The following is a 17,218-nucleotide window of genomic DNA, read 5'->3' on the forward strand; positions in this document are numbered from 1 at the left end:
GGCCTCAAGCTTCTCAATTGGTACATGCAGTTCTCCTTTCATACGTTATAAGAAATATTAACAATAATCTTAATTAATATAGTTCTCACAAACTACATGAAGTGGCTTACGCAAATCGCTACTCGTTGCCAATCCAAACATATACTTATAACCCACTCTCGGATATTGCTTATCTCGAAAAAAGTGCTGCACATTTTTAACAGTTTTCATCATAGCATCAGGAACAACTTCTTTTCCCACGAGATTTAGGTAATGAGTATTGCATCCATAAGTCCAAAGATCCGGTCGTTTTTGTGAAATTAATTTTCGCATTAATATCATGGTGGAGCAGTTATCCGTGACTACCGCCCCGATTTGACACCCGAATTTATCCTCGGCATCTTCAAGAGCTTCCATCGCAAGCGTTGCACAATATGCAGCGTCCTTTGTATCTGTAGTGGTGGCGACAGCGTTGACAAATATCGAACCATTCGCTTCAATACTGAGGCAGTGAGAAATAACTGGAGACTGCTGTATTGCGCTCCATCCGTCCTGCATCAATGTTGCGAATTTAGTCTCGGCAGATTTCCTCGCGTCTTCGCAAATTTCTTCATAAATTTTATTAAGCAGCGATCCACCAATTGTCTTTGCTGATGGTGGTTTATAGCTTGGTCTTAATCTTTGCATAAGCTTCACAAATTCTGGATTATCAGCTGTGGAAAAGGGAAGATTGCATCCAAAAATAAATTTTGCTACTTGACTGTTAATCTTTTGATGTTCATTCGCTATTTTCTTAAACATAGTCGGGAGTTTTTGCTGAAATTCCACAGATTTGCTTCCTGTCGCTTCGATTACGGATACATCATTATCATTTACTGAAGGTTTTGCATTTTTTAAATTTTGTTTCGGCAATTGTTGTTCCTGAATTCCACATGTTTGCAAATGCTTCTTCAGCCTCTCCACTTTGGCCCACTTAAAGAAGTCGCCACATTTGTTACAGGTTGCGCTTTTGCTATTACTGTCCTTTTTTATACTAAATTGCATTCATATGTCGTCATCCTTCTTTCGTCCTCCTCCATTGTTTCCATTTTTTGTTGCCTTAACATTACAAAACAAAACGAGTGAGTCCAGAGAAAGTTAATAGTAGCAAATAGAAATAATCAAACAAGAATTGAGCGTACGGATATTTTCGGTCGCTTAATTTGATTGGGCGAATTTTGGTTATCCACGTCAGATTCATTCGGTTCCAGGTCCACTATATATTCTAAATCAACTGATGTGCCTGGCACTGAATCAGAAACGTTATTGTCTGTATTCGAAGTAATGGACGATAAGTCACACAAATCTGTTAAAAAATAAGAGCATCAAAGAATGTTCAGCATGCGTAATTTGCATCGTATGTAATTATACCTTCTAATCTTGTTTCTAAAATGGTTTCTAAAATATATCCTTCAGTTCCATGTGAATTAATATCTAAAAATTAGGAATTTTTAAATAATCATGACGATATATAAAATATTATATTTATACCTGAATTTACTAAAGACAAAACAATAGGTTCGTCTGTCACTTTGCTGCGAGAATCAGTATTATTTTCATCGGGGCTGGAATCTGAGTATTAAAATATTAGCTAAATTTCTTTAAAAATGTTTTAAATGTGGCCATATACCATTAAACAGTTCGTCCAAGATTTGAGAATTTGTTAACTTATCATTACAACGTGTGTTTACTTTTCGCTTCCTGCCCATTTTCGAAAACGTAATCTAGTGCAAAATTTACAGGAACAAGTTGGAAATATAGAAAATACGACTTCAGTTAATTCTTCCCATTGTGAGTTGCATTCAGTGTGGAGACATTCGTTAACAAAGCCGCATAAACAAGTGCAGTATTTAGTCTCGTGAGTTTACGGAAAAACCCCGGAAAAACCCACAAAAACCCACAAAAACCCCATTAAGCATTGGGGTTTTTCCGGAGATTTGATACCCCAAAAACCCACAAAAACCCCAAAAACCCCAACCCACAAAAACCCGGGGTAGCGTACCCTGATTGTGAATTTGGATGAAGACGAGGAAGAATATCAGAGGATTAGCGAAGAAGAAGGGCTTCCTCCTGACCCAGCGGAAGCTAATCTGGAAATGATTAGTTCTATTTTAAATTCTATATACCTAATTAACTACGGTCATATTTACCTTCGAAATTTATTAACTATGGTGCCTAGAACTTTGTAGGCAAATTGTATTGTAGTTGCATGCATAAACTCGGTTTTCTAAAATTTTCCCTTCCGTTATTATTTATATGAGCAGTCGCATGAAATCGCCTGAAATAACATTAATTTTGTCCAAAATATTTTTTTTATTTGGGCTTAGTGAATGGGAATAATTTTATTTTGAATCTACTAAAATATACTAAATTCCATTTTAACCTGCACAAGAAATCATCAATTTTCCCCACCGCTACCACCACCGGCAGTGATAATCATCAATACTTTATAAATTTCCATTTAAATGGCCTTAACCTCGTGTAGCGGCGTATTTTTTCCAAAATTAAACCCAAATTGGTCGCAAGCTCTCGGTCAAAAAATTTACTATCAAATGAGCCAACCTTACGTAGACACGTAACTAAGTAAACTTCACTTTGATATGTATGTATTCACCTTGATATGTAGACCTTGGTATGTATGTATTCAACTGCAACTTTGAAAACCCGAGATTTCGCCCGAATCATTCGTTGCATGAAAACAGGCTGAACCAAAATAGCTAGAGAATTGTGCTTTACCAAGGCATTTTTTTAAATTTTTCGAAATGATAACTACCTTAGGTAGAAAGTCCGACGCCTAAAGTTTCAAATCTGTTTTTTGGCATCAAGGAAGTGTTAGCTAGCACGGGGCTTAGCATTTTTACCATTCTCCTGGATAATACACACATTTTAATCCTTTGTATGACTTGATAGGACGAAAGCTTAAGGAATTAGAGATTTTTAAAATACTGGAATTAAGCCATCTACTTACGTATATATCAGTGTGCATAAATATTTTTGTCCGTGCTTTCTCCTTGGGGGGTGGAGCAAGGATGAGTTTTTTTCTAAAAAATTAAAAAGTCTGAAATTTCGTGGAGTTTTCCCAATTGCTTCCCAGTTATTTATCATGACTATTTCGAACCTTCTGATAAAACCAGCATTGATCAAATTCCAAAGCATCCACCCCACGGGGGGATTACATTGGTAACTCACAAATCCACACGCACTCGGGAATTAGTTTGGCATACAGCGATACATATGTATCCATAGAAAAATTAGCAACGCTCAAGATATGATAATTATGATTTCATACAGTTAAGGTCAGATATAACTAACAGTAATGAAATAAATAAATAAACAATTATGTTATGGACGCACTTTCTTCGCATTGCTAGAGATTTTTTAACGTTGTAGGCAATGCTATTGGTGTTGCTGAGTAATATTTCTAGCGTCGCCAATAACTTATTATGCAAAGCGAAATCATAACCGAAATAAAAAATCATATAATATCCTTGCTGACTTATTACACACAACTAGCCTACGGCTATATATACCTATGCATATATTCCTCATTTTTCCATAAGCATATACCCTCTCTTGCCCATTTTCTCATTACGCAAAGTACGGAAGGGACCTCACCATGCTGTGCGTTTGGATTATAGTGCAACGACAGGAGGACTGGACTCAAGACAATCCCTTCCACACATTTTTCATTAATACATACCACCGTCCTTTTACCATTGTTAACCCACTACAGAACGCGCGATTCTGGAGAAGTTCGCCGTTAAAATTCCATGTCTTCACGGAATTAAATCAGTCACTTATCCATAATTTTCACAATGATTTGTGCTAACGCGATGGTAATTTTGGTCATTGGATTCCTCTCATGCACGGTACACGTCGCTGCAAAATGGAAAGAATAGTAAGTTTTAATTAGCCTTTTTAAATCCATTAATAAATAATTATGACCACATGCAGAAATTAAATTATTGTTATGTATTTATCTATAATTAAGTACTCATGATATTGAAATTAGAAATTCCTGATTCATGCAATAAAAAATAATAGGTATATATGCAGCCAAGCTCGTTAATACTAACTACTTTAAATTGATGAATTTATAGTGACGGGTGGCACTGGCACACTTTCGGGGACTTTACTTGGTTAATGGACCTCAAGTACACCATTCGTGAGAACGAGGGATTCGCGAGAACGAGGGACGAACCTGCAGAAAGGTAATTTTTTACTAAAAGGATAATAAGATTAAAAAGTTTACGTTATGCAACAAAGTTTAAGCTTTAATCTACGCAGGGTTAAACGTTTAGCCGAGCGACCCAAGAGGACATGGATATCCGAAAACCCTGGCAAGGACGAATGTTTGCGCCTTCGACCTGGAATTACGGAGTTGCAGTATGGTTACAACCAATTTTATTTTCGTGAAAATCCATTCGATCTATTCCCAGACACCAGCCCACTTTTTCGATTCACCTGCAAATATATTGATTCTATCGATGAGGATTTCCAAAAACCCAAGCAAATTTTACGGATTAAATTATCACAAGAGGTAGTAATTCAATTCACTAAACTCTTGTTGGTTCAAAAAATTAAATGGAGTGTGAAACGATCACCGCTAATGTGCAGTTTTCAAATGTTAAGTTTAAATGCATGTGTTGAATGCAGGGAGTTTACCAGCAAGTATTCCGGAGTTCCAGTATGAGTTTTCAGGAACAAATAATGTCGCATTACCTAAAATGGACTGCAGCGACTGTTGGAAAAGTTTTCCGGGGAAAACTGGATCTTCAAAATGAAACAACGGTAAACTTAACAAATATAAATTACCAAAAGCCGATTTCACAAATTGGCTAGTTCTTCGAACTCGTTTACTAACTTCGAATCAATCGGTCGCCACCCTTTGGTCTATCCTGACAGAGAGACAAATACAAACTTCAATTTTTTATTTATTAATTGATGAAATTTTAAGACTTTACTAATAATACCTCTTCTTTTTTGGTCTCGTTTAAGCATTTTTCTTATATATTTTAAATATATTTGGTAGGCGGAAAGCAAGTAATGAGACATGAAAATTAATATGTGTTCTTTCCATTTATAGACAACAACCTATGAACAATCGTTGTTTTCCGTACAACTCTCTGATGATTTGCAGCCTACAGAACACATTACCAAACAATTTAATGCCCTGTTGCTACCCTACGCTGAGAACTGTTTAAGTTATCACAGGTTTATATCTGTGAGTATCTAATTTGTTTATTTTATTAACGATGCCACCTGCTGGGGCTTACCACACTTATCATTTTTTTTATTTTCTTTTAGGTGTTTGGTACTCACTGGAGGGCAGATGCAGCTTTCGGCGGAAGCATCGTTATGGTTACTAAGCACGATTCTTCATTTAGGAAGGCCAGAATTCAACTGCAGCAAGGAGATCTAAACCTGAACATGGATGCGTATAAATTTCTACTTCATCAAACTAATCCGCATTTTTCCTCAGATGCTGTCGAGGAAACATTCGAATCTCATGGAGGCCTGTTTACCCCTGAGACGACACTGGCTGAATGGATAAGAACCTTATCAACCGCGCTAGCCATTGTCAGCAGTAAGTGAACTAGTATTTAAATGCGGAAATCTTTAATTTAACTTAATGATAATGGAACGCAGGTATCGATACACCAATATCCGAAATTTTTCGGCATTATACACCGGACGATGCTAAGATGATGGCCTTTGCACAAGCCATGCACGACGAAGAAGCCCACCATACAATAAAACGTGCCATCTCAGTTATCAAGTCCCTTCAAACTAGTCCTCGTATTGTCCTCTTAGCTCTGTCATTCCTTGAAGAAGAACTTGAATACGTGAGGCCAGCCCAAACTGCCGTCAAAACATCTAAGTGGATATTACGAGAAGCACCAAAATATAGTATAACCCAACTACAAGTAACCATTCGAAGGAAAAAACTCAAATTTGAAGGTGTGTAAATTCCAATTAGTTTTTAATTAGGTTTGTAAATGTTGTTTTGTCATTGTCTCACATCCGTAGGTGAGTTTTACATCCGGTCAATTTGGATTCCAGTTTTCTATGGCATCTGCACCAATGTCAACAAGGGCCATTTCAATTCGCACATGGACAATATTGACGCGGCGGAGATACACATGCCTGATCCTTTAAAATGCTTGGATCTCTACAAAAACCACAACTGTACTGACCACCTTGCTCGAATTAAGTCGACTTTTGAACTGGAAAAAATGCGTGGATTTTCGTCCTTTACGATTTGTGGTATTCTTTGCATTTTTACAACTTATAGAATTTCAAAGCTGCAATAATAATAAATGTTTTAGACGTTACAGCGCCTTGAGAAACCCATCAGGAACCACGACCACTGGACCAATCTGCTATTTCATATTTCCATGTATTTGTTAACTAGACGGCCAATTATTTGATATTCTGATTTGAAGTGTTAAATATTTTATTCAGTTTAATGCAACATGTCCAAAATTTATTTGGAAGTTATTATTAAAGTTATACAATTAAAATCAACCATATTTGCTGAAACCTCCTTTTCTCTTCACAATTTAGTTATAAAACCCAAGCGTACTGTAGTTATCGTTCGTGGATACTAATGAACTATTTAGTAATGCAAAGCCCTTAATGGATAATTGCAAAAAGCGAGTAACCCGAGACCATGAAATTCTACCCATTTTCAAAATTTTAAAAGCCCGAGGAAATTGTTGACTTTTGTACATGTGGTTCATTTTATGTAGTTGTTCTTATCGTAAGAAGTAACGTTTTTGTTCGCTGGTTCGCCAACTTCACGTTTTGGTTCGATGGTTCGCCAACTTCACGTTTTGGTTCGATGGTTCGCCAATTTCACATTTTGGTTCGCTGGTTCGCCAATTTCACGTTCGCCGTTCGGTGGTTCGCCAAGTTCACGGTTTGGTTCGCGTTCGCTAACTTCACGTTCGCCGTTCGCCAACTTCCCGCACCCTAAAGATAGTGTGTGCGGAAGTATGGATTGTAACATTGGAGTAAGAATTATACGGTCCGACGAAGACATCCAACAACTATGTCAGAAGTGGTATTTAACTATTTTATTATGTTCACCTTAAGAAAATAAAAATATCTTAGAAAAATTTTGAGCTCCAAAATTTTCCCTGGGAAGGTATGAGAATTTCGGAATTTAAAGTGATGTAGGTAAGGAACAACATATCTCGGGAACGGGTCGATGAAATTAGACAAAACTTTTTTTCTACACTCTTTGCATATATACCTTGGTGCGTTTTTCGAATTGAGTGGAAATTCGAACTCCCAACTCCGAAATTCAAATTTTGGAAAATTGGCCTGACGCAAAAATTATTCTTACCTACTTTTTATATTAGGCCTAAAAATCAATTTTTCAAAATTTGAATTTCGGAGTTGGGAGTTCGAATTTCCACTCAATTCGAAAAACGCACCAAGGTATATATGCAAAGAGTGTAGAAAAAAAGTTTTGTGTAATTTCATCGACCCGTCCCGGAGATATGTTGTTCCTTACCTCTATCACTTTAAATTCCGAAATTCTCATAACTCCCGATGGAAAATTTTGGCGCTCAAAATTTGTCTAACTTATTTTTCTTTTCTCAAGGTTAACATAATAAAATTGTTAAATTCCACTCCTGACATAGTTGTAGGATGTCTTTGTCGAATCCTATAATTTTTACTCATTGATATGAATACGTATGTATGTACGTATATATTGTTTTGGGGAATTTTTTTCGCCAAAAAGGTTTTTGCTGTCCCATTTTGATTTTGTACGAGTATGTACCTACATACAATATCGCAAGATTTCATCATTTGATTAATTTAAGTTTTAGATCAATATGTACAAACATACATACATACAGTCAATGGAAAAAGTATTGGCAACCCCCACGCCAACTAAATAAAATTGGCTATAACATTGGAATACATTATACAATTAGCATGAAAATTTGTAGGCCTTTAGCAAATATAATGTAGTTTTCGATTTTAGTCATGTTTTATTGATTAAAATTAGATGAACACAGTTTTTAAATAATTTGTTGGAAAATTTGCAAAATTAACCCGCAAAAAGTATTGGCAACATTTGGCCCAATTAATTACGCGAAACAATTTTCGTAACCACCTACCGCGACTCATTACGGTAAGTTAATTAGGTGACAAGATATGACGTTAGCTACATTTTAACTCCGCAATTGTATTGTCTGGAACCAAAATGGCGACACCAAATGAACTATATTTGGCGCGGCGAGAAATATTCATTTCTTTTTCGCAAAAAAACTTTGATATCGAAAAATCAAACAGAAAACATAGTTTTCCATATTTACTGTTGGAAATGTAGCCAAAAAATATAAAATGACAATTTTAGTTTCTACTTTTCCATGATGGGAAAGAAAAAAAGTCACCTACGCCCAAAAGTAGCTGATGAATCAAGCAACAAATTACTTGAAATCGGAAGATTTCAACACCCAAAGCCAATTAGAATTTGAGAACCAATTACGGAGTCAATATTTAATACAATATTGTGATCAATCAAAAATCATACAATGGGGTTTCAGGGTCCAGTAGCCCGATAGAAGAGAAGGCCCCCAAAACGAACCAACTCAAGATATTTAAATCAGCTAAATATCACCCTAAATGGACTTCCAAAGGATGAAGAAGGGTCTAGAGGTCTCACATAAGTAAATTTAACTTATTGGGTGCGGGTTGGATGGTTAGAGTTTGGAGGATGCAAAATGAGGCTCTAAAAAATGAATGCTGCCGTCTGGGAGTCAATCACGCAGGAGGATCGATTATGGTTTGGGGTTAAATGACTAGGTCTTGGCGTAGTTACCTGGTCATTATCGATGAAATCATGACCAATGAGGTCTAAATAATTATTCCAAACGATAATTTGAAATTATTTGGCAAAAACCTGACATGGGTAGGAATTTAATATTCCAAAAATGCTGTGACCCAAAACAGCTACCCCAAGTAACGATGCAAGTTTTTGGAGACCTAAGAGTTTAAGCTTCTTTCGTTGGTTGCACAGTCTCCCGATGTGAATCTGATTGTCCGGGTACAGAAAGGAGAGACTGGTGGAAAACCACTCGTCGAAAAAAGAGCTGGCCGAAATTTCGAAAAAGATTAGGCAGTAATGTCAAAAAGTGTTATTAAAAGACTTTTCGAATCAATTCCAATGCGTATTTCTGCTCGTACTGCGTCGAGGGAAGGTGATATGTATTACTAGAAGCAGTTTGTCGCAATAAAATTGGCGTTTCTTTGATTTATAATTTTTTAAGTTAGAGGGTGCCAATACTTTTTGCGGATTAATTTTGCAAATTTTCCAACAAATTATTTAAAACATGTGTCCATCTAATTTTAATCAATAAAACATGACTATAATCGAAAATTACATTATATTTGTTAAATACGTACAAATTTTCATGCTAATTGTATAACGCATTCCAATGTTATAGCCAATTTTATTTAGTTGGCGTGGGGGTTGCCAATACTTTTTCCATTGACTGTAGTGTCGCCAATTAAGTATCATTTTTTATTTACGTAAATGAATATGTAGAGATAAACCAGCCCAACCGTTCGACAAACGCAGTTTCCATTATTTAGCGAAAGGCAGAGTGAGACTCGGATTCTGGTGGGTATCCACCACCACGGCTGACTGTCGTTGCCAGTGCCGTATGGTGGTCCGTCTCACTTCTCACTCTCTTCAAATTGTTTACCGGGATTATGAACCAACTCGTGTTGAGATGCTTTTCATCTCTCACACGAGTGGTTCATTTTATCAAATTCTCCAGTTTTTTAAATAAAAATAATTTAAAAAAGTGCGAGTTTTTTAATAAAATTAATTTTCGAGTGGATGTCACCATTATACATACATTCAGAAAAGCTTAAGTTTTAAATTTTGGACGATTTGGATAAAAAAATTTGCTTATCTGAAAAATTGATAACTTCATTAATACGCCTCAAAGCGTTGATTTTCGAATGCACATCATCATTATACATTCAGAAAAGCTTAAGTTTTAAATTTTGGACGATTTGGATAAACTAAATTTGCTTATCTGAAAAATTGATAACTTCATTGATAAGCCTCAAAGCATTAATTTTCGCATGCACATCATCATTATAAATTCAGAAAGGCTTAGAAAAGGCTCAGAAAGGTTTTAAATTTGGGGTTATTTGAGGCTGTTTTAATGACTTCGGTAATTACGATTATGTATATCATAAGCAACCTTGCATTTTGTTACGGCTCTTGCTGTGTAAGCCCCTCCCTCAGAAACTTTGACCCCAAAAAACTCATTGTTCCGGTCATTTTGAGTCGGGCAACAAAAGCTGAAAATGTAGCTTTTCTCAAGGAGAAAAATCTGGCATCAGGTTGTCAGACTCAAAATGACCGGAACAATGAGTTTTTTAGTGATTTATGTGTATGCAAAAAAAACGCCAATTTTCAAATTTTGAAACTTGCTACGTCAAAATATTTGTATTCATGGGGGAATTAAAATGTCAAATACAACTTGAGGTCTAATTCTTTTTTTACGGTGTGTACATTAGTTTTCTCATTTTTCCCAATTTTTTACCGCAATTTTTTAAGGGGGGGTGGTTGCATATAATTCAAAAATAGTTATGCTAAGTTGATCTTTGCAACGGCAATTCACTTTGCAATTTCTTAAATTAAATTCGGTGATATCGATGCGAAATACTATGACACCGTATCGCTCATTTCACCTCTGTACAAAATTCTCATGGTGTCCAAAAAATTCAAAAAGTACCCATAATTAAATGAATACATATGTATGTATACATACTAAATTATTAACGAGTAATTCGTTATTGTGCCCCAACACAAAAAATACTAAGGTTACGAAAAAATAATGAATACCTTTATAGACTAATTATTTTTAAAACCAATTAAACAGTCCGAATTTACTTCACCAACTTCCCTCCTTGAATTACAAATCCGTCATAGCAGTACAACAAAGGATCCCCCGAACCGACAGGATAAATTTTCCCCTTATTTCCCACCTGGAATAAGTACGCTTCGTTACAACCGATTCGAATTTCTTGACGAATCTTATCCCGTTCAAGTGCGTCCAACTTTGTAAAACTTGTAGAATCAATGCGAACATTATGCATGGCGTACATTAGAGGCATTAAAACCTCAAAGTCCTTCTCAGTATAGTGCCATTCATACGAGTACATATTTTGGCGGGTTACTTGTAATCCATTCAATTTTAAGGTAGCCATAATTCCCGCCAGTTGATCCTCGACAGACTCTTGCTTTAAATATTTTCCGAAATTCGGAATCGAAAGTGGCTTCACCCCGAAAATGTTAAAATAGAAGAGACCACCCTGTTTTAGTAGGCGGGAAAGGTTTTGGCACGCCGTTCTGATGTCAATGACCCAGTGGAGTACGTAATTTGAGAAAATTAAGTCCACCTGTCCGGCGAGACGGGTTAATTCGGGGTCCAGTTGTGCCCACGGTATGGAAATGTCTTGGCAAAGAAATTTGATTTTGAAATTCCCGGGCGTTGTGTTTTTAACGGAGAAGGAAACCATGTCTGGGTCATTGTCGATTGCGATGATTTCTTCGTTTGGGATTGAGTTGGCCAAGAATCTGGTCAAGTTTCCCGAACCGCAGCCAATGTCGAGTATTATGGGAAATTTCCTGAAAAGTGAATATATTTACATATATTTTGGTTTAATTTAGAGTGAGGTGATTACTTTTTCAATTATTTGCTACCTTGCCGGATAATCGGATAAAATAGTTTGAATTAAGTTTCCCCTCTTCAAACTGCAGAGAGCTTCTGGAATTGTAATTTTGCGGTGCTACGTCCATCCCTAATTTATTTTCTAGTAGTTTTGCAAACTCTACTGATACATACGATGTGAGACGTATGTATGAACTGTGATCAATAATTTGGACAAATCTCTCTTTTATATGGAACCAATAACGTTGCATTTACGTACATATATGTGAAAACAATTTGGGATGTCTTGCACGAGTTGTCAACGTGGCGGTTTTTGATTTATGCTGGCAAATGATTAACACGTGTTTTAATACCTACGTACATACATAATGTATGTATGTATGTATGTATAATGTTGTAATACATATAGTATCTGTATATACTACATGTGTAGTAGTGGAACTTGCTTCTTAACTTAAAGTCCACCCATAATGGATTATCCATTACATTTGGAACAACACCTCCGCGGGCATCCGCGATCTTACATTGTATATTTGATCATAATAAGAAGTGCCATTATATTTCACAAAAAAATATTTACTGCCATCGGCCATGTAGCTATTAGATAAGATTACTTGTCCCATAGGGTTCCGGATTGATGGTCGACAAACAAGTCGCCGACACATCATTGGTCGTCAAAAAACAGGTCGCCAAACCAACTTGTCGACAGAGACTGGTCGGCACAGTAGATCGGTCAACATGACATATTGGTCGTCAATTTCAATTGGTCGACAAAATATGTATTGGTCGACACTGCATGAATATTAGTTTAAAACGAATCGAAGAAAGATTTATCCATGTCGCTGCATTTGAAGAGGTTTTTTGCGCTGGCCTTCATCCCCCCGGGTAATGTCAGATTGGCGTTTAATGAGTTAAAACTTTCGGTTGCATATCCAACACATCTGAAGAACGATGTAGCTTCCTTCTTATATTAAATGGCAGACTTATATGGGAAGTATATGCGACTCTACAGTCTTATTTACATCCTCAGGGAAGAACAACATAATCTGGCAGATGAAATAGCCGCAAGGATTTCAGGAAAACTGAGTCGTCCAAAAAGTACTCATAAATTGCCCTTGATGCTCGTTTGCGTATTTATTACAACTTTTAATTGGCGTCGACCAATTTATTGTCGACCAGTTGAGATTCGCGACCAATATGCCGACCGATCTACTGCGTCGACTAGTCGTGACAAGTTGGTTTGGCGACCTATTGTTTGACGACCAATGAGGTGTCGACGACTTGTTTGTCGACCATCAGCCACCTGTCCCATATGCTTCCGAGGCATGTATGCATGTAAATATGTATGTGCATAAATGATATGTAATTGATGATTTAATTTGAATATTTGGAATAAATTCGTGCGTTATGTTAAAAAAAAGTATGTGCATAAATATTGAGGTACATACTAAAAAAATATACATATTAGTATGCATGTATTAGTATTTATACATATTTATTTGTGCATATATATATGCATAAATAAATATGTGCTTGAGGCAAATTTGCAGTTAATAATCTTGTTCATAAATCGTAAAACAAGTTATATAATTGCATGCATCGGTATTGCAATATTCGATTTATATTTTCAGACGTATGTATGTATGTATGTATCTTTCTTTAAGCTTTCGAATAAATACATACAAATTATACTTATTAAAATATAACGTGTAACTTGGAGTGTAATTTGCAGCTTCAAACAACCCACCCACCGTGGAAAATTTTGCAAAAATAATTATGGTAAGTATCACTAGCATGCATCCAGTGCCTTTTAAATAATAAATAACTCTTCTTGTCATGGTTGTCCTGTGTTATTTATCTACATGTATTAAAAATAGACGTTTTAACCAGCTTGCAAACATTTTCTTTGGGTACATTTTTCTCACAAGCAGGGCATTAAGTTAAAACAAGAGTCAGGGGTATAGGAAATTATTATTTATATATGTAAATTCGCGCTTATGAATGTATGTAAATATGTAAGCATATGTAAAAGAAAGGCACGTTAACAACTCGTGCACAATTACATACATGTGACCAGCTATGCACGTATGTACATACGTACTTAAATGCAAAACGCTATGTAAATACATATATACATACATATGTATGTATAGGTATGTACGTTTCGAATAAAAGAGATATTTGTGCAAAATTTGCCCAGTCAGTATTTATGTTCCATAGCGTCATGTCAGACATTATGGTATGAAATTGTATACACATTTGACAAAACTAATGTAGTACTAATGTGTAGTAGTAATCACATAGTAGTCGATGATAAAAATGTTTTATTGATTTACCTTAGAAAAACAGTGTCTTTGAATAATTGATTGGAAAATTTGCAAAACCAGCCCACAAAAATTTGGTAACGTTTAACTTTAAAAATCGTAAAGCAAACAAACTCCAATTTTGTTTCGTCTTCACTTCATTTTCAATTAAGAGTACGCATGTACTTCTTCACAGGGTAACATTTATTTTTAAGAGTGTAAATATGTATGATTCTGTAGTAATGTAAATATTGATATTATTTATTTATTTGAAGATATTTAACTGAACTCCATACATACATTTATTGCAAACAGTAACAAATATGGCATTAGTAATTCTCAATTATTACCAAGGGAGATCAATAAATTATGTCCGGAAAAAATCACGATTTCCTAAAAGCCCCCTCCCCCTCTCGCGTGATATAATTTATGCACCGTCCCCTATGTAATCATTATTAGTTTCACATTATTAGATTCACACGAAAATAGAAACTTATTATAATTTAATTACTACATTCTCGGCATGCACTTCAGATCTTATTATAAATATTAATTTACATTCACAAAAATTCTTCAATTATCTCCCACCTCCCTCAATCTGTTCATCCACTCGTTCCTCACATATGGAAATACTTCCGGCAGTCGGTGCGCTTAACGATATCGTATCTCAACCTCGACATTCTCCAGATTCGGAATGTCGAAATTCCTCAAAGTTTTACACCTCTGCTCATCCCCTTCTTTGGGCAGAAGACTATCAAACAAGCCACCATACGTGTTCCAAAAGTCATCCGCATCATTGTTGCACATCGGCTTCACTATGATTGCACGAATCGAGGGGAGATGCCGGTCATACTTGATCCCGAGGTCATCCCCACCCGGGAACGTGAACCTTACCCGCGCCACGTGTCCGATTCGACAACCCCCATCGTCGTCCCCGTCCTCGTACGAGTTTACGTTGTCAAACTCTCCACAATGAAAATCCAAAGTCTTCGTGTTCGGAAAATAAAACAAATTCACGACGAATCTTGACCACTCTTCGTCCGTGGAGACGGGAAAACTTAGCAATTCCACGGCACTTGCGAATTTCTCCAGGGCACCCTCAAACCCGGGTAGGCCCAGGATTTTCAGAGGTATCGTGAGCCTCACTTTCTTCAGGGGTTGACTAAACCCTGCAAGGGACATGATCCCATCCTCTGGACGGCAGGTTAACACGATTTCCCGCAAATTTCGATACGCGTGTATACATATGAAGCGTGGGGACAGGGAGTTAATATCCCCACTTTGGGGATATATTCTGCGCATGTTATTCATATAGACTTATTGTTGATTGTGTATTTATATAATCATGCACGTCTATTTACATACTACGCTGTATGTAAATGCTAAGCACATATCTACATACTTCCTGTATACATACATAACTGTGGAAACATCATAGTAATCCTATGTGTACATGAAGACGTGACTATTGACAATTGACGATTAAAATAATCAGTATCTAAATATACAGTATAGGCAGAAAGTCATTATACCCTCATACTTTTTGTACATAAAGCCTCATATTGTTCGAGAAGCTTGAGAGGATGAACTGAAATTTTGCACAATTACTTACTATGATGTAAGGTTTCCGGAACCATACTTTGGATAACGGCGTGGCACAAGCAACGACACGGTGAAATTATATCCAAAATTCCGACAGGAAAAAAGTCTTTATACCCCAATTAAAGTCTAATCAAAAATGTGTTCATAATTTGTTTGTGTTAAATAACAGTCAAATTAGCACCTGGGATGTCCTCCCCCATCGTTTAGGAAGGCAAAAACACATCTTGGCATCGAGCCAAAAAATAAGCTAGTGACAGAATTGTCCTTATTCTCCTATTCAAGATATATGGCGAGGACCAGTGCTTTGAGGTTGGATAGCATGTGCTGAGAAATTTTGGGCTTCACCATTGACCATAAATGTGCATTAACATGCTGTCCGATGATTATGGATGGCAATTCAACAATCAATCTCCTTTGTTGAAAACCAAATCTTCAATAATTTTGATGTATGCTTTGGATCGCCTTACTATTTGAAAATATAATTAATCCCCAACGGTTATTTCCTCACGTTATCATCAAATTCCAACTCAGAACGTCGCAGTAGTAGTTGGAGTACATTGCTACTTCGATTGTACTAAAGTTTCGGACGCCCATCCACAACGTCACGCCCAAACAATTCGATTTCCACCCCATTCTTAATTGTTAGCGTACTGTACTTGATTTTGTCAGCGTGCCTTTGCTGAATCCATATTCCACTGGTCCCAATTTGAACCAAGCAGGTTGATGTTGACCTCGGCGAACAATATCTGCAGTTTCTAACATTTAGCCGTCCAATTATCATGATTTTTAGCCCATTTAGAGCTGTCTGCAATATAGGCCTCGCGGAGAAATAGAATTTTCAATGTTGCTGGCTGTCGAAATCCATCTTAAGCGATCCTACCTTTTGTAATTCGCACAGAAACTCGAAGATTATATTCTTCCCTCGTTTCCAAGTTGATTTTTGGTGAAGATAACCGTGAAATCTTTGGGCTTTGGAGAACTTGCCGTGATCAGTCTATGGGGTCGTGAGCCATGTACATGATAAAGCTGTTAAATTCCATTCGATCCCAAACTTTTTGCAGTTCTGGACGATTCTGGCAACTCTACCATTCCTAATGGGTAGTTAGTCGGAAATTCTTTGGTGTCGAAGATTTTCATCATCAAAATTTACGACAATTTGTCTCAGGGCGGGGTTAAGGTGTTTTTGAGTGATTATGAGCTAATTTTAGTAACGGACAACTAGTTCAGCATTAGACAAATGTTATTTCTCAATTAATAATGAATTATTTGGTGCGTGAAAGGCGATTTAAGATTTTATTTTCAAAAATTACATTACAAGTACCAAAAAGTCAAAGGGTATAAAGACTTTTTTCCTGTCGGAATTTTGGATATAATTTCACCGTGTCGTTGCTTGTGCCACGCCGTTATCCAAAGTATGGTTCCGGAAACCTTACATCATAGTAAGTAATTGTGCAAAATTTCAGTTCAATTTAGTCCAACCTCAAAGCACTGGTCCTCGCCATATATCTTGAATAGGAGAATAAGGACAATTCTGTCACTAGCTTATTTTTTGGCTCGATGCCAAGATGTGTTTTTGCCTTCCTA

At 36.5% G+C, this 17,218-nt stretch overlaps 2 protein-coding genes across 2 annotated transcripts; both read left to right on the top strand.

Moving 5' to 3' along the window:
- The first annotated feature begins 3,771 nt into the window (after positions 1–3,771).
- Positions 3,772–4,668, top strand: LOC118436685. Its single transcript, XM_035855203.1, has 4 exons — positions 3,772–3,916; positions 4,119–4,229; positions 4,306–4,558; positions 4,636–4,668. The coding sequence occupies exons 1-4, from the start codon at positions 3,834–3,836 to the stop codon at positions 4,666–4,668; spliced, it is 480 nt and encodes a 159-aa protein (XP_035711096.1). The 5' UTR covers positions 3,772–3,833.
- Positions 4,669–4,678: 10 nt separating this feature from the next.
- LOC118436764 lies at positions 4,679–6,460 on the top strand. The gene is made up of 6 exons (XM_035855358.1): positions 4,679–4,809; positions 5,105–5,242; positions 5,326–5,605; positions 5,668–5,979; positions 6,049–6,285; positions 6,348–6,460. Exons 1-6 carry the CDS (start codon positions 4,708–4,710, stop codon positions 6,362–6,364), a joined length of 1,086 nt encoding a protein of 361 aa, XP_035711251.1. The 5' UTR covers positions 4,679–4,707; the 3' UTR covers positions 6,365–6,460.
- The last annotated feature ends 10,758 nt before the right edge of the window (positions 6,461–17,218 follow it).

Source organism: Folsomia candida, unplaced genomic scaffold (assembly GCF_002217175.1).
Source record: "Folsomia candida strain VU population unplaced genomic scaffold, ASM221717v1 Fcan01_Sc010, whole genome shotgun sequence".
Lineage (NCBI taxonomy): Eukaryota > Metazoa > Arthropoda > Collembola > Entomobryomorpha > Isotomidae > Folsomia > Folsomia candida.

Bases quoted from the DNA above. Each gene is read 5' to 3' on its own strand.
- LOC118436764 (XM_035855358.1), top strand. From the start codon at position 4,708: ATGAGTTTTCAGGAACAAATAATGTCGCATTACCTAAAATGGACTGCA. The intron at 4,810-5,104 runs GTAAACTTAACA...TTCCATTTATAG, and splicing joins ATCTTCAAAATGAAACAACG to ACAACAACCTATGAACAATC. The intron at 5,606-5,667 runs GTAAGTGAACTA...AATGGAACGCAG, and splicing joins CGCGCTAGCCATTGTCAGCA to GTATCGATACACCAATATCC.
- LOC118436685 (XM_035855203.1), top strand. From the start codon at position 3,834: ATGATTTGTGCTAACGCGATGGTAATTTTGGTCATTGGATTCCTCTCA. The intron at 4,230-4,305 runs GTAATTTTTTAC...TAATCTACGCAG, and splicing joins AGGGACGAACCTGCAGAAAG to GGTTAAACGTTTAGCCGAGC. The intron at 4,559-4,635 runs GTAGTAATTCAA...GCTAATGTGCAG, and splicing joins GGATTAAATTATCACAAGAG to TTTTCAAATGTTAAGTTTAA.